Below are 23,904 nucleotides of genomic sequence, written 5' to 3' on the forward strand. Positions count from 1 at the left end.
GTATAGATGTAGTAGAGCTGGGTTTGCTGGGGCAGCTGTCATATATAGAGATATAGCAGAGCTGAGTGTGCAGGGACAGCTGTCATATACAGATATAGCAGTGCTAGGTGTGTTTGGGCAGCTGTCATGTGTATAGATGTACATTTTTTTTTTTTTTTTCCCCCAATCAGTTGTAATGCAGCCTTTATGGCTGTGAGGGTAAATGCTTTGCCACTGATTCACTGATAGATTGGAGGTTGTGGGTTCGAATCCCAGACCAGGAGACTTTAGCAGACAGTAAGATTAGATCATACTAGCGGCTGCTGTGAAGGGGCCCTGAACACGCCACTGATGATACTGTCTGCTGAGCTGTGTATCTAATCCTATCCTGTGTGATACTGTCTGCTGAGCTTTGTATCTAATTCCATCCTGTATGATACTGTCTGCTGAGCTGTGTATCTAATCCTATCCTGCATGATACTGTCTGCTGAGCTGTGTATCTAATCCTATGTGATACTGTCTGCTGAGCTGTGTATCTAATCCTATCATGTGATACTGTCTGCTGTGTATCTAAGTCTATTGTGTGATACTGTCTTCTGAGCTGTGTAGCCCTAGCCTAAAGCTGACTTACAGCAGTGAAGAAAAATAGCTGGGTTGTTATGGAAACCTGGAGTAAAACTGTGTGTATGTGGAGACTAAGAGCCTGCGAGCTTCTATTGGCTGATAAGGGACATGTGACCGTGTGCATGGCAGTTGGGTGCTTGTATTGGCTAAGGCAGGTCATTTTTTGGGAACATCTCAGAAACGGTACGTCCTAGAGAGCTGAGACACCTGCTGTACCTGAGTGCCAAATTTGGTGAAGATTGGTCCAGTCGTTTGGTCGCGCAAAAAAGAACTGACAGACGTCCAGACAGACAGAAACTCATTTTTATATATATGAGACTAGCAGAAGGACCCGGCTTCGCACGGGTATACTTCATCTATTTCATTTTATATTTCTATGTGTCGTAAAAAAGATATCAACAGTTTCCCCCATAACAGAGACCTCTACAATACCCGCCTCTTTAATAATGATCTCCACAGTGCCCGTCCCTTAAACATTGACTTCCACAGTGGCCGCTCCTTAAACAGTGACCTCCACAGTGCCCACCTCTTTAACAGTGATCCCAGGTGTCGGACCCCGGCCGATCAGAAGCTGATGATAGATAATCAGTTAAAACAAAGTGCAGAACCCCTTTAAGGACCTGCAAACTGCTAAAACCTGTGATCAGTTGTTATGGCAACCTGGAGTAGACTGCGAGCTTCTATTGGCTGATAAGGGCCATGTGACCGTGTAAATGGGCGTTCGGATTTAAGTGAAAGGCTTGCTGGCTTGTATTGGCTAATGCGGGTAATTATTTGGGAAAATCTCAGGAACGGTAAGTCCTAGAGAGCTGAGACCTGGTCTAAAACCTTCCCGGACACCTGATGTACATGTGTGCCAAATTTGGAGAAGATCGGTCCAGTCGTTTGGTCGCGCATAAAGAACGTCCAGACAGGCATCTAGACAGAAACTTGTTTTTATAATATAAGAGACTAGCAGAAGGACCCGTCTTCGCACGGGTATATTTCATTTAATGTTTGCGTGTGAGGTTAAAAGATACCCACAGTATTCTTGATCAGTGACCTCCACAGTATCCCGCCCCTTTAACAGTGACTTCCACAGTACCCTGCTCCCTTAACAGTGACCTCCACAGTACCCCGCTTCCTTAAGTGACCTCACAGTACCCCACTGTCTTAACAGTGACCTCCACAGCAGTTGCCCCTTTAATAGTGGCCTCCACAGTAGTCTGACCATTTAACAGTAACATCCACAGCGAACGCCCCCTATATGGTGACCTCTACAGCATCCTGCCCCCTTAACAGTGACCTATACAGCACCCCGCACCTTAACACTGACCTCCATAGTGGACCGTCCCCTTAACTGTGACCTCCACTGTTCCCTGCGCCCTTAACAGAGACTTCCACAGAGGCCTGCCCCCTTAACAGTAACATCAACAGCGCACACCCCTTTAACAGTGACCTCCACAGCAGCTGCCCCTTTAACCTCCTCAGGACCGCCGTACGCAGGATTGCGTCCTGCCGGCGGCCCTGCTCTTCTGGGTGGACGCATATACGCGTCCTCCCGCGAGAGCCGAGATTTCCTGTGAACGCGCGCACACAGACGCGCGCGCTCACAGGAACGGAAGGTAAGCGAGAGGACACAGGTAGGTCAGTAAAGTCGCACCAAACACTACACTACACTACACCCCCCCCCCCCCCCGTCACTTATTAACCCTTTATGAACCCATGATCACCCCATATAAACTCCCTGATCACCCCCCCTGTCAGGCTCCGTTCAGACGTCCGTATGATTTTTACGGATCTACGGATACATGGATCGGATCCGCAAAACACATGCGGACGTCTGAACGGGAGCCTTACAGGGGGGTGATCAATGACAGGCGGGTGATCACGCATATACACTCCCTGATCACCCCCTGTCATTGATCACCCCCCTGTAAGGCTCCATTCAGACGTCCGCATGTGTTTTGCGGATCCGATCCATGTATCCATGGATCCGTAAAAATCATACGGACGTCTGAATGGAGCCTTACAGGGGGGTGATCACCCATATACACTCCCTGATCACCCCCATGTAAGGCTCCATTCAGACGTCCGCATGATTTTTACGGATCCATGGATACATGGATCGGATCCGCAAAACACATGCGGACGTCTGAATGGAGCCTTACAGGGGGGTGATCAATGACAGGCGGGTGATCACCCATATACACTCCCTGATCACCCCCCTGTCATTGATCACCCCCCTGTCATTGATCACCCCCCTGTAAGGCTCCATTCAGACGTCCGCATGTGTTTTGCGGATCCGATCCATGTATCCATGGATCCGTAAAAATCATACGGACGTCTGAATGGAGCCTTACAGGGGGGGTGATCACCCTGATCACCCCCTGTCATTGATCACCCCCCTGTAAGGCTCCATTCAGACGTCCGCATGTGTTTTGCGGATCCGATCCATGGATCCGTAAAAATCATACGGACGTCTGAATGGAGCCTTACCAGGGGGGTGATCAATGACAGGGGGGTGATCAGGGAGTCTATATGGGTGATCACCCCCCTGTCATTAATCACCCCCCCCCCCCCCCCCCCCCGTAAGGCTCCATTCAGACATTTTTTTGGCCCAAGTTAGCGGAAATATATATATTTTTTTGTTTGTTTTTTCTTACAAAGTCTCATATTCCACTAACTTGTGTCAAAAAATAAAATCTCACATGAACTCACCATACCCCTCACGGAATCCAAATGCGTAAACATTTTTAGACATTTATATTCCAGACTTCTTCTCACGCTTTAGGGCCCCTAAAAAGCCAGGGCAGTATAAATACCCCACATGTGACCCCATTTCGGAAAGAAGACACCCCAAAGTATTCCGTGAGGGGCATATTGAGTCCATGAAAGATTGAAATTTTTGTCCTAAGTTAGCGGAAAGTGAGACTTTGTGAGAAAAAAACCAAAAAAAAATCAATTTCCGCTAACTTATGCAAAAAAAAAAAAATTTCTATGAACTCGCCATGCCCCTCATTGAATACCTTGGGGTGTCTTCTTTCCAAAGTGGGGTCACATGTGGGGTATTTATACTGCCCAGGCTTTTTAGGGGCCCGAAAGTGTGAGAAGAAGTCTGGGATCCAAATGTCTAAAAATGCCCTCCTAAAAGGAATTTGGGCCCCTTTGCGCATCTAGGCTGCAAAAAAGTGTCACACATCTGGTATCAGCCGTACTCAGGAGAAGTTGGGCAATGTGTTTTGGGGTGTCATTTTACATATACCCATGCTGGGTGAGAAAAATATCTTGGTCAAATGCCAACTTTGTATAAAAAAATGGGAAAAGTTATCTTTTGCCAAGATATTTCTCTCACCCAGCATGGGTATATGTAAAATGACACCCCAAAACACATTCCCCAACTTCTCCTGAGTACTTCTTACACATTTGGGCCCCTAAATTGCCAGGGCAGTATAACTACGCCACAAGTGACCCCATTTTGGAAAGAAGACACCCCAAGGTATTCCGTGAGGGGCACGGCGAGTTCCTAGAATTTTTTCTTTTTTGTCACAAGTTAGCGGAAAATGATGATTTTTCTTTTTTTTTCTTTTTTCCTTACAAAGTCTCATATTCCACTAACTTGCGACAAAAAATAAAAAATTCTAGGAACTCGCCATGCCCCTCACGGAATACCTTGGGGTGTCTTCTTTCCAAAATGGGGTCACTTGTGGCGTAGTTATACTGCCCTGGCAATTTAGGGGCCCAAATGTGTGAGAAGAACTTTGCAATCAAAATGTGTAAAAAATGGCCTGCGAAATCCGAAAGGTGCACTTTGGAATATGTGCCCCTTTGCCCACCTTGGCAGCAAAAAAGTGTGACACATCTGGTATCGCCGTACTCAGGAGAAGTTGGGGAATGTGTTTTGGGGTGTCATTTTACATATACCCATGCTGGGTGAGAAAAATATCTTGGTCAAATGCCAACTTTGTATAAAAAAAAAAACGATTTTCCGCTAACTTGTGACAAAAAATAAAAAGTTCTATGAACTCACTATGCCCATCAGCGAATACCTTAGGGTGTCTACTTTCCGAAATGGGGTCATTTGTGGGGTTTTTCTACTGTTTGGGCATTGTAGAACCTCAGGAATCATGACAGGTGCTCAGAAAGTCAGAGCTGCTTCAAAAAGCGGAAATTCACATTTTTGTACTATAGTTTGTAAACGCTATAACTTTTACCCAAACCATTTTTTTTTTGCCCAAACATTTTTTTTTATCAAAGACATGTAGAACTATAAATTTTGCGAAAAATTTATATATGGATGTCGTTTTTTTTGCAAAATTTTACAGCTGAAAGTGAAAAATGACATTTTTTTGCAAAAAAATCGTTACATTTCGAATAATAACAAAAAAAGTAAAAATGTCAGCAGCAATAAAATACCACCCAATGAAAGCTCTATTAGTGAGAAGAAAAGGAGGTAAAATTCATTTGGGTGGTAAGTTGCATGACCGAGCGATAAACGGTGAAAGTAGTGTAGTGCCGAAGTGTAAAAAGTGCTCTGGCCATGAAGGGGGTTTCAGCTAGCGGGGCTGAAGTGGTTAATAGTGGCCTCCACAGATCGGTCCAGTTGTTTGGTCTGGTCGCGCATAAAGTACAGACAGAAACTTATATATATAAAAATATCATATTACTGGTATACCGCTCACATATTTGGTATCCCAATAACTGTCACAACATGTACTAGAAGTATAGACATGTATTGTTCTGTACATCAGCAATGACAAAAAAAAAATAAAGCCTTTCTGAATGGTAAAATGTAAAAATATTCATTTTGTTTACGATCCATATAATAAATATGTATATTAACATGGATAGTTTGGTTTACAGATGGATGAAGATTTGTATGATGCCTTGTTTCATGTGCACTCACACCTTCTGAAGGAGCTCACCACTGCTGACGGCTCAGATGTTGGGTCACTGACACGGGAGCAGTTCAGGTATGGTACTTAAACCTAGCTAAATAATGTAAAAATAGTGAAAAGTACCAAAATCATAGGAAATATGTTTTATGATAAATGCAGTGTATATGGAGTTCTGCCCAACTCCTGGATCCTCCAAAAATACCTAATTTATATGAATTAGCATTTTTTTTTTCTTATCAAACTCGCAACAGAAATATTCTTAGGTCACGCTAAAGCCAACTATATATAAGAGCTGTTGTTGGCAGATGCTGGCGAGTGATTTTAAATACTCCCTTTTGCTCCATTCACAGCTATGACCTTACAGGTGTTGACACGATCGTGAAGGGGCTGTGCCACCCTGAAATGTTATTTTAATATAATTCAGCATAATAAAATGAGTTACTTCTTTAGCTTACTGTTACGGTTGTGAGATATTGGTTTTAGCTACCACCTTCATCTACTATTAGAAGCTGTGACAGCACACGGCCGTATTTTGCGGTCTGCAAATCGTAGATCCCAGCTGTGAGCATGCTGCCTAGAAATGACTCATATGACTGCGATGCACTCTCCCGGTGAACGAGTTAATTGGGTGATCGGCAGCAACTTTACACAGGGCAGTTATCAGGAATTAGCGTTCCTGGTAACTCTCCAGCAGGGGCTACAGGGCACCGTTCTCGTGATCAGTGGGGGTCCTTTACCTACCGTAATACCCCTTTAATTCAGGGAGGTAAATGTCTTAGCTCGTCATGCAGTCTATTGATTTTTAATGTGTGTATTCACAGTGGTTTTCCATGGACCGTGGGTCTGTGGCGACACCATGGAAACATGCCCTAGTCCGTGATTACGGATCCCTCATGCACATTATAGTCTATGGATCCATGAAAACCATAGACACAACACAGGCTACTTTCACACTAGCGTTTCTATTTTCCGGTATTTAGATCAGTCATAGGGACTCAATACCGGAAAAAGAATTAAGAATTTACTGTCAATGGGGACAAAACGTAATCTCATACCGGAGAGCAAACCGCAGCATACTGCGGTTTGCTTTCTGCCCTGGGACGCGGAGCAAGACGGATTGGTCATGACCCACAATGTAAGTCAATGGGGACGGATCAGTTTTCTCTGACGCAATAGAAAACAGATCCGTCCCCCATTGACTTTCAATGGAGTTCATGACGGATCCGTTGTGGGTATGTTACAGATAATACAACCGTTCATGACGGTTGTACTATATATAACGGAAGCGTTTTTGCTAAACCCTGCCGGATCCAGAAAAAAAACAAAAACAAAAAAACCGCCAGTCTGAAAGTAGCCACAGATGCCATCCGTTTTTGGTCTGTGGTTTTCACGGACCATTGGTAGGAGGTCCTCTGGAATCGAATTTTCATTCTAGCAGTGTCCATGGATTGTGGATGAGACACAGACATCATCATGTCATGGCTGTGTGAAAGAGGCCATCGTCTAATGTTTAAGTCTCTGCTCAGTATGAAGATTTGTACTTTCTCACTACAGCAGATTTGTAGTTAGTGCTTTTCTCGTTAGCTTTAGGTTTTTATTTATTTTCCACAGTCTCCAACTCACAAAATCCTTTCCATCAAAAAGTTCGGATGAAATTCAAGAACTTTTAGACACTGCAGATTCTCAACTGATGCCAGAAGATGAAAATATGAATTACAAGTCTTTATTCAGTGAGGTAAATCTCCATTTTCTCCATACTCTCATAGTGATTTTCAGCATTAAGGCTCATTCACATGACTGTATACTTCAGTCCTCATCCGTTTAGCAATTTTGTGAAACTGATGCGGGCCCGTTCATTTTAATGAGGCCGCAAAAGATGAGGACAGCACACCGTGTACTGTCCACATCTGTACTTCCGTTCCGCGGCCCCGCAAAAAGCCACCGTAGGCATCATGAAACCGCCGCCTGCAAGACCAGGCGGCCCAAAGCAGCATCTGCCGATGCACGAGTGTGCACCTTGTAAAACTTGGTAAAGGTGTGCAAGGAAGACCAAGTGGCCGCCTTGCACAATTGTTCAGCCGATTCCCGATGTCTCTGAGCCCAAGAGGCACCAACCTCTCTGGTGGAATGAGCAGTGATACCGAAGGGCGGAACCTTAGTGCGGTAAGCCTCAGCAATAGCTAATTTGATGAAACGGGCAATAGCCACCTTGGAGGCCGCCAGCCCCTTGTGCGGACCCTCCGGAACTACAAAAAGAGAGTCTGTGCGACGAAAGGGGCCGGTGATCTCCAAGTAAATCCTCAAGGCCCTAACAACGTCCAAACAGTGAAGTTCCCGTTCCCGGGGGTGGGAAGGGGATGGGCACAGAGAGGGGAGGACGATGTCCTCATTAAGATGAAAGGCGGAGACCACCTTCGGAAGGAAGGAAGGGACGAGATGGAGCATAGCCTTATCTTGGAGAAAGACCAGAAAAGGCTCGGAACAAGAAAGGGCCGCCAATTCAGACACCCGTTGGAGAGACGTGATGGCCACAAGGAACACGACTTTACAAGACAAAAGTCGTAGGGAGATCTTCCGAAACGGCTCAAAGGGGGAAGCTTGTAGCGCCGAGAGCACAATATTCAGATCCCAGGGTGGAATCGGGGAACGGTATGGAGGAACCGAGTGATCCACTCCTTGGATAAAGGTCTTGACAGGTCCGAGAGGAGCCAGGGGACGCTGAGAGAGGATGGACGGCGCCGAAACCTGACCCCTCAAGGAACTAAGACCTAGCCCCAGGTCCAGGCCAGACTGGAGGAAGGACAGTACCGTGGGGAGAGAAAAACGGAGAGGGGGAACACCCAGATTCTCACAGAAACCCGAATAAGACCTCCAAGTCCGATAATAGATCTTGGACGAGGCAGGCTTCCGGGCGCGGATCATGGTGCGAACCACATCCGCGGAAACCCCCCGTTGCCTCAAAACTGCGGTCTCAACAGCCACGCCGTCAAATGTAGCGGCCAAGGCGTGTTTCCCAGGAGCAGCATCAGATCGGCGTACCAAGACCGGCGAGGCCAATCTGGAGCGACCAGGATCGTGGTTATGCCTTCTGCAGCGATCTTCCGCAGAACCCGAGGCAGTAGGGAAATGGGAGGAAACACAGAAGGGATAATTTCAGCCATGGAAGAACAAGGGCGTCAGCACTGTACGCCCTCGGGTCCCTTGCCCTGGCCAGAAAGGTGGGAAGCTTGTGGTTGAACCTGGAGGCCATGAGGTCCACGTCCGGACGACCCCAACGAAGGCAAATGGACTCGAACACGTCCGGGTGTAGCGACCATTCGCCCGGGTCGATGGTGGTCCGGTTGAGGAAGTCCGCCGACCAGTTCTCCACCCCTGGATTATAAATCGCTGACAGGGCCGGAATATGAGCTTCCACCCAGAGGAGAATGTGGGAAGCTACTCGCATCGCCGTGGCGCTGCAAGTGCCCCCTGGTGGTTTATGTATGCCACGGCCATGACATTGTCCGATTGGACGCGGACGGGATGGCTGTTTAGCAGGGGAGTCCAGTGTCGGAGCGACAAGAAGATCGCCCTCAATTCCAGGACGTTGATCTGAAGCTTGGACTCCGATGCAGACCAAGTGCCCTGGACGGACCGGGGAGGAAACACCCACCCCCAACCCTGCAGAGTGGCGTCGGTGGCGCTAGAAGGGGGTTAACAGTCCTACCAGGAGAGCCTCAGGAAGCGAGGAGCAGCAGTAGTAGGAATGCAGATCTTGCCGAATTGAGGCCAACAGATGTGGAGGCAGTAGCGGTGGCTAGCAGGCTCCTTGCTCAGACTGCGGTGGTTGGCAGAGCGGCGGGAAGAAGCGGCGTGCGGGAAGGTAAGCCCCACCCCCCCGCTGCTGGAATTTGCCGCGCGCGGACCAAATTAACTTCTGACGTGCCGCGCTGGTTCCCCCAGGAAGCCGGCAGCGCTGGAGGGGATGTGCGCTGGATGGACCGGATCGGATGCATGAAAAAAGGACCGCAATGCCTGGGTGCCAGCCGGGAGTATAAGCGCTGAGGACACACGCAGGCCCTTGTAATACAGCGCCGATAGCCAAGGTTAGCGCAAGAGTGGGGGAGAGCTGGGAGGGTCTCACAGATAGTTGGGAGGACCCAAAGGATAAAAAAGGGGAAATGGAAAGCCCTGCAGGATCCTGAGAATGCCGGGAGATTTAGCCTAAGTAGCCAGTGAGGGGAGGGGGGGGGGGGGGGAAATAGGCTGGAGCAGCCACCCTCTCACCATCTTGCTGTCTTCACCCTCGGTCCATTCCAGCAGGGTCGCCCCTTCAGCGACTGGCACCGCAGTTGCAGGACGCTGGGAGAGGGTCTTGGCGTGCGGGCGACCCTTGTGCTGGCGGGATGCAGGGGAGCTGGGCTGCCCTGGTCCACCTCGTGTTTCTCCCTCTGTGGGGGAGGCAGCAATGCGGATGACTGGCACTGGCGCAACTCGACCACGGGAGAAACAGAGCAGTACGGGCGTCTCTGTTGTCCCTGAAAAAATAAAAAATCCAGATTAAGAATGGATTATAAAAAAAAAAGGAGAAATAACAGCCCTGCAGAGCAGGGACTGTCTTGCCTCCTTGGACACTAAGCAAAAACTGGTAGTCTCTCTCTCCAGGCTGAGGGTATAGCTGCTGGAGGAGGGGCTTAACAGTTTTCACTTGGTGTCAAGCCTCCTAGGGAGTTGAGCAATACCCAAGGTCTCCTGTGTCCCCCAAGGAAACGGGCGAAAAATAAAAATTTAAAAAATCACCATATGGAATGTCAAAAAGCTAATAAAAAAAAGTCAAAAAACGAAACTTTTTTTATACAATAAATAAATTTATTAAATACATGTACCAAACAAAGTAATACACACATATTTGGTATTGTCATGACCGTAACCACCTGTAGAATAAATCTATAATAATTTCTGATGATCAGTGTATGCTGTAATAAAAAATAAATAAAAAAAAACCCTGCTTTGAAAAGAACAATAAATTAAATGTTAGGTATATGTACTAAAAATGGCACCTACATAAAGTAGAACCCTTTATATAGCTATGTAAAAAATTTTTAAAAGACCGCCAAAGGGGAAGAAAAAACTAAAGTATAATGCCTCATTCACACGTCAGTGATTTTGAGCCAAAACCAGGTGCGGCTCTAAACACAGAGCAGATATTCCCTTTATTCCTCAAGTCTGTGTAGCCTAACCTCCTGGTTTTGGCTCACAATCACTGACCAACACACTGAAGTGTGAATGATACATCTGTTCTGTCCACAAAGGGGTACAATCACTGACATAATGTACGTTAATTCTGACACTCAAGCATTTATTTTTCCCCCCAAACAGGATGAAGAGGGAAATCCATGTAATTTTATCACGATCCTCAGAAACCAATTTTCTGCTGAGAGAAAGCAGTATCTGCAGGAGTTGAGAAATAAACTTGGAAGCAAGTACGTGCCTATTACATATTAACAATTCTGTAATCTGTCGTCAATGTGACCTGATGTGTGCTTGATTATCACAGTCAGAGGCTAGCAAAGCGGATCTGTGTAGTCTGTCCGTCATCTCCTCATAAAAGCACTGGCTTCAGACTATGGGAGAGATTTATTATGAGGGGAATTTTTTAAGTTTTTTATTTTTATTTATTTTTTTGCGCCAAATTGAGAAGTTACTCTGCTTTCCATGCCACCCATTACAGGAGTGTACATTGGGTACATTTTTGCGACTTTTTAAAAAGTTGCATTTGATAAATCTGGCTTCAATCAACTCGAGAGGCTAACCACAGCCACTTGTCCACCCACAACACTTATGACTGTATAAAGGGTAACACTGAATATATGGTATATCTACTGTCATGTATTAATCTTTTGAGGGGGGTCTGGACACACTTGTCCAGACCTGTAAAGGGAAGCTTCTTGCCTCTCCTCTCCCCCTTCCAGCCTACGATGCTCCTCTGGGCTCCCTTGCTGAAATCATCCGAATTGACATCGCTTGCAGCCAATCACTGGCTCCCTTTGCATCATATGACCATTTGTCATGATATAAAGGGAGCCGGTCACCTCCATGGCCAGTGATTGGCTGCACCGATGTTAAAGGGAACCTGTCATCACCTTTATGCCGCCCATACTAACGGCAGTATAAAGTAGAGACAGGCGAGTTGATTTCAGCTGTCTGTCATTTATAAGTAAAAAGTAAGTGGTTGCCGAGAAGCAACATCACAATCCTTGCAGACTGGGCCTGGAAAAGAGTCCCGGCCTCCTGAGAAGAGTCCTGGTTATTCATGAATTCCTGCTCTCCCGCCACCTGCTGATGACTGACCGGCTTCTACCTAGTTTTCTCCCTTTCTCTCTAGGCGAGAACTGCCAATCATTAGCAGATGGACGGGAGAGCAGGAGATTATGGATAACCAGGACTCTTCTCAGGTAGATTTGACTCTTTTCAAGGCCTGGGCTGCAATGGTTATGATGCAGGTTCTCAGCAACCACTGACTTTTAGCTCCTGAGTGACACCCCGCTGACATCAGCATTTCTGTCACTAATTTACGCCGCCCTCAGTGAGGTCAGCATAACGTTGATGACAGGTTCCCTTTAAACTAGATGTTTTCAGTGAGGGAGCCCAGAGGAGGAGTGGGGAAGTGTGTGTGTGTGTGTCGGGGCACAATCCCTTCAAGATGAATATAAAATATACTTACATACATTTATTTTTTATTTTTAGTCTTGTTAAACCTGAAGACCTCAAAGCTGCATTTTTGTCCCTGGATCCTGACATTGAGGACAAGACACTAGAGAGATATCTGTCTCGAGCCTTTCAAGTGAACAAGGAACAGCTGGAAACAACTAAGTCACTGTCTCTTAAACAATTATTTCAAAATTTGGAGGCAGTAAACATAAGGAAAGCCGGACCTGCGGCTCAAGTGTAAAGATGCTACACATGGGAGCTAGAAGATTCTGGAACAAAGTCTATGTTATATTAGCTTAAGACTGAGGTCTTCAGCCTCTCTCCAGCTGTCACCTCCTGAGGCTAGGTCATCAATAATGTAGCACTAAACAACCACTTTAAATGACAAATGACTATTTACCAAATCAATGATATATGGGTTATGTGAAGGATTTTGATATGACTGTTTAAATACAATTTATTGGTGTTATTCTCCTTTAAAAGGGTCATAGAAGATTAGAAAAAAAAAGTGTTTGTCCGCTAGGAACCCACTTATAGCTAGAACAGGGGGTCCCCAATCACTCCCAGCACAGCTAGAGGTTTGAGTGGAGTGGTGGTCTAGCATCTGCTTTGTCACTCCACTCAAAAACAATGGTACTGACAGTCAAAGGGGTAAGAGGGTCGGAGGTCTGAGCAGTCGGACACCACCTACCTAACACCCGTGATAAGTCTCTGTTTACCTGTGGCCTCGCTATGACTGGGGTGGCGGATCTGTCCTCCCGACTAAACGGATCCTATGGGATTTCAGTATTTTTGTATGGTAAGAATAGCACTGCAGACTGCTGTATACTGTCAAAAATACTGGGGGGGGGGGGGGACACACAGAAACTCTTTACACAAATGTGAGCAGAGCCTAACCTGACCTTTGTAAGACATGGGCAATAAACAGGTAAAAAATAATAGGACGCTTGTGTTATCTTTTAAAGATATTAATAATTGCTTTTGGGGTCTGTTTTAGCTGGTGACACAGTGACGAGCACAGCCATCGTTACTTCAGAATGTCACATTTATGATACTGTCACAAAGTGTATATAGGAGACGTAAAAAATCACAAAATAGGAACACACTGTCTCCCAGTGCTAAGAAGTACTCTACAGGGTCAGAGAGGAGGAATCTGCTGGAATATTGAGCATCCCTTCTCCTGTTATGTAATGTAAAACCCAACTTATCATTGGAGGATCCATAGCATAAAATTAACTGTCTAAAGTGGAAATCCACTATCATTTTTTTCTTTTTTTTAAAGGAAAGCATCAAACATAATCACAGTAACAGAAAGGGGCACATCTCAGATATTTTATTACATACAAAAGGTCTTTAAAATTTTACATCAGACATTACTATTTACAATATATTATAAGAATACCATATTTTAGGCGGAGGAGGTCACATTTTTGGAAACACCTTGTTTCCACTCATTGCACATGGAATTAGGAGTGCCCTGCATTCCAACGGTAAATGTTTTTCAATGAGAACATTGAGAGAAGTGACATCGGTCACCAAACGTTGCCTACAAGTGGAAAATACAAAGCGTCAGTGTGATATTGCAAAGACACAAGTGAATTAACGGGTCACTTAACTTTTCAAAAAACTTCAAAGACTTATCAAAAGTTTAGATCGGTAGGGATCTGAGTGCTGAGATCCCCACAATCCCTAGACCAGGGATCAGCAACCTTCGGCACTCCAGCTGTGGTGAAACTACAACTCCCAGCATGCACACCTCCTTGGCTGTTCTCAGAACTCACAGAGAAGTGAATGAAGCATGCTGGGAGTCGTAGTTTCACCACAGCTGGAGTGCCGGAGGTTGCTGATCCCTGCCCTAGACTAAGGCCTCTTGCCCACGATCGTAAGAGCTCCGTTCCAAATTGCGGTCTGCAATGCGTGGGTACCGACCGCGGGGCAGCCGCATGCGGATCTCAGACCCATTAACTTGATTGGGGTCTGCGATCCGCCCGTTCCTCAAAAAGATAGAAAAAGTTCTATCTTTTTGTCGGAACGGAACACCACAGAAGCACTCCATAGTGCTTCCGTGGGGTTACACACCGCATCTCGGGATTTGCGGACCCATTCAAGTGAATGTGTCCGCATTGGTGATGCGGAATGCACACGGCCGGTGACCCGTGTATTGCGGAACCACCGTATGCGGCCCGCAGCACAGGCACGGAGCCCTTACGCTCATGTGCAAGAGGCCTAAGGAAGAGAACTGCTAAAAATGGCAGATAAAAGTGATATGGTGACCAGATATAGCGTTCTTCCTCATGCACACAGACTGTACTACTGATTAATGCAAAAGGTTAAGTACGGGATGGAGAGATATATAAAGGAAAACAGATGTGTATATTTTAATATTACACAGTAGCAGAAGGACCCAGCTTCGCACAGGTATACTTCAGGTATTTCATTTAATGTCTGTGTGTCGTTAAAAGATAGACAGTATCCCCCATAACAGTGACCTCTACAGCCCCCACCCCTTAACAATAAACCCCCCCCCCCAGTGCCCCACCTCCTTAAAATGTGATCTCCACAGCAGCCCACCCCCTTAACTTTGACCTTCACAGCAGCCCGCTCCTTTAACAGTGACCTCCACAACACCCCACCCGCCCCCCTTACAAAGACCTCCACAGCGGGGGATTATGGTCCTTAATTGACAGTATATAAACCCCACAGAAATAGTAGGTCACGTGAGTTACATCAGCCTCTAGAACAACGCAAGCACATAAGCTGTCTCATACTAAAAATAGTTGCTATAGGCAACGAAGGACAATCAGCGCTCATATTAACCCCTTAAGGACCAGGCTCATTTTCACCTTAAGGACCAGGCCATTTTTTGCAAATCTGACCAGTGTCACTTTAAGTGCTGATAACTTTAAAACACTTTGACTTATCCAGGCCATTCTCAGATTGTTTTTTCGTCACATATTGTACTTCATGACACTGATAAAATAAAGTCAAAAAAATAAATTTTTTTGCATAATAAAATACCTAATTTACCCAAAATTTTGAAAGATTAGCAAATTTCAAAGTTTCAGTTTCTCTACTTCTGTAATACATAGTAATACCCCCAAAAATTGTGATGACTTAACATTCCCCATATGTCTACTTCATGTTTAAATTATTTTGGGAATGATATTTTATTTTTTGGGGATGTTACAAGGCTTAGAAGTTTAGAAGCAAATCTTGAAATTTTTCAGAAATTTACAAAAACCAAATTTTTAGGGACCACTACAGCTCTGAAGTCACTTTGCGAGGCTTACATAATAGAAACGGCCCAAAAATGACCCCATTCTATAAACTACACCCCTCAAGGTATTCAAAACTGATTTTACAAACTTCGTTAACCCTTTAGGTGTTGCACAAGAGTTATTGGCAAATGGGGATGAAATTTGAGAATTTCATTTTTTTGCCTAATTTTCCATTTTAACCCATTTTTTCCACTAACAAAGCATAGGTTAACAGCCAAACAAGACTGTATAGTTATTGCCCTGACTCTGCTGTTTACAGAAACACCCCAAATGTGGCCGTAAACTACTGTACGGCCACACAGCGGGGCGTAGAGTGAAAGGTGCGCCGTATGGTTTTTGGAAGCCAGATTTTGCTGGACAGTTTTTTTGACACCATGTCCCATTTGAAGCCCCCCTGATGCACCCCTAAAGTAGAAACTCCATAAAAGTGACCCCATCTAAGAAACTACACCCCTCAAGGTATTTAAAACTGATTTTTACAAACTTTGTTAACCCTTTAGGTGTTGCACATGATTTAATGGTTTAATGGAATATAGAGATACAATTACAAAATTTCACTTTTTTGGCAGATTTTCCATTTTAATATTTTTTTTCCAGTTACAAAGCAAGGGTTAACAGCCAAACAAAACTCATTATTTATGGCCCTGATTCTGCTGTTTACAGAAACACCCCATATGTGGTCGTAAACTGCTGTACGGGCACACGGCAGGGCGCAGAAGGAAAGGAATGCCATATGGTTTTTGGCAGGCAGATTTTGCTGGACTGTTTTTTTGACACCATGTCCCATTTGAAGCCCCCCTGATGCACCCCTAGAGTAGAAACTCCAAAAAAAGTGGCCCCATTTTAGAAAGTACGGAATAGGGTGGCAGTATTGTTGGTACTAGTTTAGGGTACATATGATTTTTGGTTGCTCTATATTACACTTTTTGTGCGGCAAGGTAACAAGAAATAGCTTTTTTGGCACTTTTTTTTGTTATTTACAACATTCATCTGACAGGTTAGATCATGTGGTAATTTTATAGAGCAGGTTGTCACTACCTAATATGTATACAATTTTTTTTATTTATGTAAGTTTTATACAATAACTTCATTTTTAAAACCAAAAAATTGTTTAGTGTCTCCATAGTCTAAGAGCCATAGTTTTTTCAGTTTTTGGGCGATTATCTTGAGTAGGGTCTAATTTTTTGCGGGATGAGATGACGGTTTGATTGGCACTATTTTGGGGTGCATATGACTTTTTGATCGCTTGCTATTACACTTTTTGTGACTTAAGATGGCAAAAAATTGCTTCTTTTTTTTTTTTTTATGGTGGTCACCTGAGGGGTTAGGTCATGTGATATTTTTATAGAGCCGGTCGATACGGACGCGGCGATACCTAATATGTATACTTTATTTTTATTTAAAAATAATGTTTTAGTGTCTCCATAGTCTAAGAGCCATAGTTTTTTCAGTTTTTGGGCGATTATCTTGAGTAGGGTCTCATTTTTTGCGGGATGAGATGACGGTTTGATTGGTACTATTTTGGCGTACATGCGACTTTTTTGATCACTTTTATTACCTTTTTTGGGAAGTAAGGTGGGCAAAATTTCAATTTTCTCAGTTTTTATTTTTTTATTTTTATGGCGTTCACCGTGCGGGGAAAGTAACATGACCGTTTTATAGATCAGGTCGTTACGGACGCGGCGATACCTAATATGTGTAGTGTATTTTATTTTTATTCAGTGATAAATGTTTTTTGTTTTTTTTTATCTTAACTTTTTTCACTTTTTTTTACATTTATTTGACCCAGACCCACTTGGTTCTTGAAGATCCAGTGGGTCTGATGGCCCCCCCCCCTCTGATTCTATGGTGCCATTTTGATTCCCCCCTCTGATCCTCCTGTGTCATGGAAAATAAGACATCCCTGAAAATAAGACCTAGCGCATCTTTGGGAGCAAAAATTTATATAAGACACTGTCTTATTTTCGGGAAAACAGGGTAGTTAGATTGTGTATACATTATATATATATATATATATATATATATATATATATATATATATATATATACACACACACACACACACACACACACACACACACACACACACAGTCCTCATCAAAAGTTTAAGACCACTTGAAAAATGGTAAAAAATTCTATTTAGCATGGCTGGATCTTAACTAGGTTCCAAGTAGATCTTCAACATGCAACAAGAAAAAATGGGAGTGAGACATAACATTTTTTGAGCATTCAATTTAATGAAAACAACGAATAAACTGAAACAGGCTGTTTTTCAGCTGATCAAAAGTTTAGGACCACACCTCCCCAAAAAACTAAACCACCTCAAAACAGAAATCCAACTTCCAAACATGAACTCAGTAATGAGTAGCTCCGCCGTTATTGTTTATCACTTCCAAAATTAGTTTCGGCATGCTTGCTGCAAGCGTTTCCATGAGGTGAGTGGGAACATTTCTCCAAGTGGTGAAGACGGCTGCACGAAGGTCATCTACTGTCTGGAACTGTTGTCCATTTTTGTAAACTTCCCTTGCCATCCATCCCCAAAGGTTCTCAATTGGATTTAGATCAGGGGAACATGCAGGATGGGCCAAAAGAGTAATGTTATTCTCCTGGAAGAAGTCCCTTGTCCTGCGGGCATTGTGTACTGTAGCGTTGTCCTGTTGAAAAACCCAGTTGTTACCACACAGACGAGGGCCCTCAGTCATGAGGAATGCTCTCTGCAACATCTGGACATAGCCAGCGGCCGTCTGATGCCCCTGCACTACCAGAAGCTCCAATGTTCCACTGAAGGAAAAAGCACCCCAGACCATTATGGCGCCCCCTCCACTGTGGCGCGTAGAAAGCATCTCAGGTGGGATCTGCTTGTCATGCCAGTAACGTTGGAAACCATCAGGACTATCAAGGTTATATTTTTCTCATCACCTTTGAATGTCCCATGTTTGGTGCTCTCTTGCAAAGTCCAAACAAGCAGTTCTGTGGTGTTCAAGGAGACGAGGTCTTTGAAGACGTTTTTTGTTTTTGAAGCCCTTCAGTCTCAGATGCCGTCTGATGGTTATGGGGCGGCAGTCAGCACCAGTAAGGGCCTTAATTTGGGTCGAGGATCGTCCAGTGTCTTAACGGACAGCCAATTGGATCCTCTGGCTCAGTGCTGATTCAATTTTTTTAGGTCTTCCACTTGACTTTTTTTGTTCCGTAACCCTCAGGATCATTTAAGAAATTCCAAATGACTGTCTTACTGCGTCCCACCTCAGCAGCGATGGCGCACTGTGAGAGACCCTGCTTATGCAGTTCAACAACCCAACCACGTTCAAAAAGGGAGAGTTTTGTTTTGCCTTTACCATCACAACGTGTGACTACCTGACAGAAAAGGAATCCACATCTTTGCACAGATTTGGCCTTTTAAAGGGATGTGGTCCTAAAATTTGGATCAGCTGAAAAACTGCCTGTTTCAGTTTAATCGTTATTTTCAATTAATTGAATGCTCAAAAAATGTTTTGTCTCACTCCCATTTCTTCTTGTTGCATTTTGAAGCTCTACTTGGAACCTCGTTAAGATCCAACAATGTAAAATATGATTTTTTTTGGCCATTTTTCAAGTGGTCTTAAACTTTGATCAGGACTGTAATTATATATATTAGATGATAGAGATGGACATAGAGGCACATAATTGGAAAAATAGAATAATAATAGCAACATAGGCCTACCACCATACATTTTGCTAGATCTAAATGTTACATGTATAATATTCACATGCTCGTACACGGGTCAGTATTATTATCATGATAGGGTGCTGTACATATGAAAAGGGATATACAGTACATTCGGAAAATCCTCAGACCCTATCACTTTTTTTCATATTTTATGTTGTGTGCTAAAATAAAAAAATAAAAAGTTTTCCGCCATCAATCTGCACTCAATACAACATAAGAAAGTGAAAACAGAATCTTAGAAAGTTTTGCTAATTTCTCTAAAAGGAAAAACTTTAATTTCTCATGGACGTAAGTATTCAGACCCTTTGCTATGACACTTGAATTTTAGTTTCTGGGATCTCCTATTTATCTTGATCACCTTGACTGGAGTCCACCTGTGGTAAATTCAGTTGATAACATGATTTGGAAAGACACAGACCTGTCTATATAAGGCTACTTTCACACTGGCGTTTTGGCTTTCTGTTTCTGAGATCCGTTCAGGGCTCTCACAAGCGTTCCAAAACGGATCAGTTTTGCCCTAATGCATTCTGAATGGAAAAGGATCCGCTCAGAATGCATCAGTTTGCCTCCGTTCCGTCTCTATTCCGCTTTGGAGGCGGATACGAAAACACTGCTTGCAGCGTTTTGGTGTCAGTCTGCCGAAACTGAGCCAATCTGGCACAATAGAAATCCGTCCTCCATTGACTTTAAATGGTGTTCAAGATGGATCCGTCTTGGCTATGTTAAAGATAATGCAAATGCATCTGTTCTGAACGGATGCAGACGGTTGTATTATCTGAACGGATCCGTCTGTGCAGATCCATGACGGATCCGCACCAAACGCAAGTGTGAAAGTAGCCTAAGGTCTCACAGCTGATAATGCATATCAGAGCAAAAAACAAGCCAATAGTGAAAATACGGGTGGACAGCACTCCTTAGTGATGATGCTTCGGATGCTCGTCTCCGGGAGGGGTGGTAAAAAGCCCCCAAATAAGCAACTGATGAATGTCAAGAAAAAAAAAAAAATGGAGACAGCACGTCCAAAAAGTGGAATTTATTCCAGATACAACGTTTCGGCTATGTGGTAGCCTTTTTCAAGCATGCTTGAAAAAGGCTACCACATAGCCGAAACATTGCATCGTGAATAAACTCCACTTTTTGGACGTGCTGTCTCCATTTTTTTTATTTTTATTTTTCTTGACATTCATCAAAAAACAAGCCATGAGGAAGAAAGAACTGACTGTAGAGGTCACAGACAGGATTGCGTGGAGGCAAATCTGGAGAAGGCTGCAAAAAAATGTCTGCTGCGCTGGAAGTTCGCCAGAGCATATTGGCCTCCATAATTCTTAAATGGAAGAAGTTTGGAACAACCAGGACTCATCCTTAAAGCTGGCTGCCCCACTAAAGGTAAGTAATCAGGGGAGAAGGACCTTGGTTAGAAAGATGACCAAGAACCCAGTGTCTGAACTTCAAAGATCCTGTGAGCACATTGGAAGAAACTTACAGAAGGTAAACCATCACTGCAGCAGTAATCTGGCCTTTATGGCAGAGTGGCCAAAAAGAAGCCTTTCCATGAAAGCCCCCTCTGGAGTTTGCAAAAAAAGCACCGAAAAGGAATTAAGCCTGTATTAGACCTAGCGATCATACAGGCGATTGTCAGGAGGGAAGCGTTCCTTTCCAGCAATCGCGTGCTCGCTAGTGGAGGAGACCGCTGCTATTACATGCGACGTTCTCCTCAACAGCATGGGGAGAAGCGATCATTATGCCATTGCCTGTCCCCATGCTGTCTAGATGTTTGCCAGCAGCAGATCGTGATTAGACACAACAATCATGATCTTTTAGCATACTGAAAGATCCCAATTTCCTGATGAACGGCAGCAGTATTACACTACCAGATGATCGCTAATGAGCATTACTATGAACGCTTGGTAGCGATCATCTGACAGAAAATCTGCCAGTGTAATACAGCCTTAAGACTGTGAGAACCAGAATTCTCCAGTCTGATAAAACCAAGATTGAACTTTTCTGGCCTCAATTCTAAGTCTGGAGGAAACCAGCCACTGCTTATCTGTCCAATACCATCCCTACAGTGAAGCATGATGGTGGCAGCATTATACTGTTTTTTTTTTTTTTTCAGTGGCTGGGACAGGGAGACTGGTCAGGGTTAAGGGAAAGCTGAATGGAGAAAAGTACAGAGATATTCTTAATGAAAATATTACCCAGAGTGTTCTGGACAGTTTTGGCTGAAGGTTCACCTTCCAACAAGACCATGACTTAGGGGCAACTCTGTGAATGTCCTTGAGTGGCCCCAGCCAGAACCCTCACCTGAACCCAATCAGACATCTCTGGAAAGATCTGAAAATGGCTGTCCATCTATGGTCCCTATTCAACCTGACAGAGCTTGAACTATCCCCAAATCCAAGTTTGCAAACCTTGTAGCATCACACCCAAGAAGACTGGAGGCTATGATCACTGACAGAGGTGCCTCAACTAAGTCCTGAGTAAAGGGTGTAAATACTTATTTCAATGCAAGATTTCAGTTCTCCTTTTCAATAAATTAAAGATTTTGAAAGTTCTGTTTTAACTCATTATGAGGTATTAAGTGCAGAATGATGGCGAAAAGCTTTATTTTTTATTTTAGCACAAAGCCGCAAGATAACAAAATGTGAAAATATCGAAGGAGTCTAAAGACTTTCTGGATGCATTGTACACACATAACATGTACAATAAGCATGGTACAGAGAGGGAGAGGACCTGCAAGGGCTTTCAATCTACAAGGGAACGAAACAGTAGCCAAGGGCAGAAGCTGCTCAGGTGGTAGTACTGTAGTGTGTAACTTTCCAGAAGAGATTTGTTTTTGGGATGGTGGGGGAGTGTGTGATGTACTGGGGAAGTGAGTTCTAGAGTATGGGAGAAGCACATAAGAAAATCTTGGAGATGATTGTGTGAGGAGTTGGCAAGAGGAGAGCATAGAAGGATGTCTTGTGATGATTGGAGATTACTTGTGGGGATGTATTGGGAGATTAGGTCACAGATGTATAGAGGGGACAGGCTGCGGATAACCTTGTAAGTTGTTAATATTTGGAACTGAATTTGCTTGATAATGTGGAGCCAGTGGAGGGACAAGCAGAGGAGCTGAGGATGAACTCCAGAGGTGGAGGAGTGTTAGACTGGAGGCTCCAGATGAGGATATGGCTGCGAGATATATTTTTGCAAGTGCTTGGATGTGTGGTTTGAAGGATAGGGCAGAATCTAATGTTATCTCAAGTTAGTGGACCTGTAAGCCTGGGGAAAGCATGGAGACATTAACTGTCATTGATAGGTCCTGTTGGGATGTCATGAATAAGATGAAAAAAATGATGGTCAGTTTTCTCCATCTTGAGGTTTAGAAAGCACATGGAAGAAGAGCTGATAGACAAGCTGGGATTTTGGACAGCAAGCTAGTGACATCTGGGCAGGGCAGTAAATTTGAGTGTCATTAGCACAGACGTGGTACTGAAAGCCGAGGGATTCCATTAGCTATCCCAGGCTGGAGGTTTAAATGGGGAAGGATAGGGGTCCCAGGACAGAGCCTTGATGGGCACAGACAGAGCGGGCAGGATGAGGGTGTGGTGTGTAAGTGGGAGACACTGAATGTTTGGTTGGTGAGGTCAGAGAAACTCCAGGAGACAGGCCAAGTCTCTTAAGCCAAGGCATGACGGCGTTGGTAACAGAAGGGTATAGCTTTCCCTCACCTTTTCATGAGAAGCTCCAAGTCAGCACGTGTTACTGTTTTCCTGTTGGCATGAGCAGTGTATGTAGACAGATCAACGGCAAGCTGGTTCACATACAGATCTAAACTGTGGGGATAGAAAAATATACAATCATTATTCTAGGAAAATAATGTATTTGCATTGTTCCTGTGCATAGGGGGTTTTGTGTAATGAAGAGGTCAGTCTTCCAGACACATTCGGCACAGAAGGCATGAGATAACAATTGAAACAAAATGGCGGGCCCTGATTGCCACCTTCAGAATCAGGGCAACAGAGATTGCTCGCTCTCATACTGTGGAGGTCATCAGTGCATGTAAACGCAGCTCTTGCGCCCATACATTTCTATCGGGCCAACGGATATAGCCAAGCCAGTGCGCACCTATCAGACAATGGGGGCATATCCTAGCGATATGCCCCCATTGTCTGAGATGCAAATACCCATTTAATTTTATGCTTGTATGATAGAGATCCATGCCAAAAATGGAACAGATAAGAAGGAAAGGAACTCCTTTGTTCTGTACAGAATATCTCCAAGACTGAAACTTCTGCACAAGGACAGTGGGGTGAGATCAGATCATCTCTACTTTCATCATTCACTGGAAGCTTCATTCAAATAAAGCATAGGAATTAAAGGGGGTGGTCACTTTAAAAGAATCCAGGCTAAATGGGCAGTCCATGCTGTGCCACGGTGATCACACCTATCTTTCAGCTCACCTGAGGAACATGTCACAGGGCTCCCAGCCCACTGTTGCGTCCATGGGGAACCCAAAAGGCAGCAGCCACGTGGTTTAATCACGTGACCCTCTACTACCTGTCCACTTCTGAGCAGTTGCTGGACCATTTTAACGACTGTCTGGTGCCTGTACAGAAGAGCTTGCACCCATGGATGGATAGGAAAGCAGTCACTTTATTAAATCATGGCATTTTGGTGGCCATGGACGTGGCGGCCATGGGATATTTACACAGTGGACGTCACAAAGCTCAGGTGAAAGGTACGTGTGATTACTGTGGCACATCGT

General features: G+C 44.4%; 2 protein-coding genes across 5 annotated transcripts in view; one reads left to right on the forward strand and one right to left on the reverse strand.

Annotated features, from left to right (window-relative positions):
• Nucleotides 1-12,988, forward strand: part of TSNAXIP1 (translin associated factor X interacting protein 1) — a 59,861-nt gene extending 46,873 nt beyond the window's left edge. Inside the window, exons 13-16 of the mRNA XM_044270634.1 lie at nt 5,446-5,555; nt 7,092-7,215; nt 10,839-10,942; nt 12,207-12,988. Coding sequence (XP_044126569.1) covers nt 5,446-5,555; nt 7,092-7,215; nt 10,839-10,942; nt 12,207-12,411 — 543 coding nt within the window. The 3' untranslated portion in view covers nt 12,412-12,988. The remainder of the gene's footprint in view (nt 1-5,445; nt 5,556-7,091; nt 7,216-10,838; nt 10,943-12,206) is intronic.
• Nucleotides 12,989-13,079: 91 nt separating this feature from the next.
• Nucleotides 13,080-23,904, reverse strand: part of CENPT (centromere protein T) — a 107,199-nt gene continuing 96,374 nt past the window's right edge. For 3 of the 4 annotated variants that reach the window (XM_044269624.1, XM_044269623.1, XM_044269621.1), the window contains exons 12-13: nt 22,868-22,972; nt 13,082-13,716 (exon numbers count right to left, since the gene is read on the reverse strand). In XM_044269624.1, the coding sequence (XP_044125559.1) occupies nt 13,593-13,716; nt 22,868-22,972 (229 nt within the window). In that variant the 3' untranslated portion in view covers nt 13,082-13,592. Of the gene's footprint in view, nt 13,717-22,867; nt 22,973-23,904 lie in introns of all 4 variants that reach the window. The other variant, XM_044269620.1, reaches the window with a different exon arrangement.

This window comes from Bufo gargarizans, chromosome 10 (assembly GCF_014858855.1).
Source record: "Bufo gargarizans isolate SCDJY-AF-19 chromosome 10, ASM1485885v1, whole genome shotgun sequence".
NCBI classification, from domain to species: domain Eukaryota; kingdom Metazoa; phylum Chordata; class Amphibia; order Anura; family Bufonidae; genus Bufo; species Bufo gargarizans.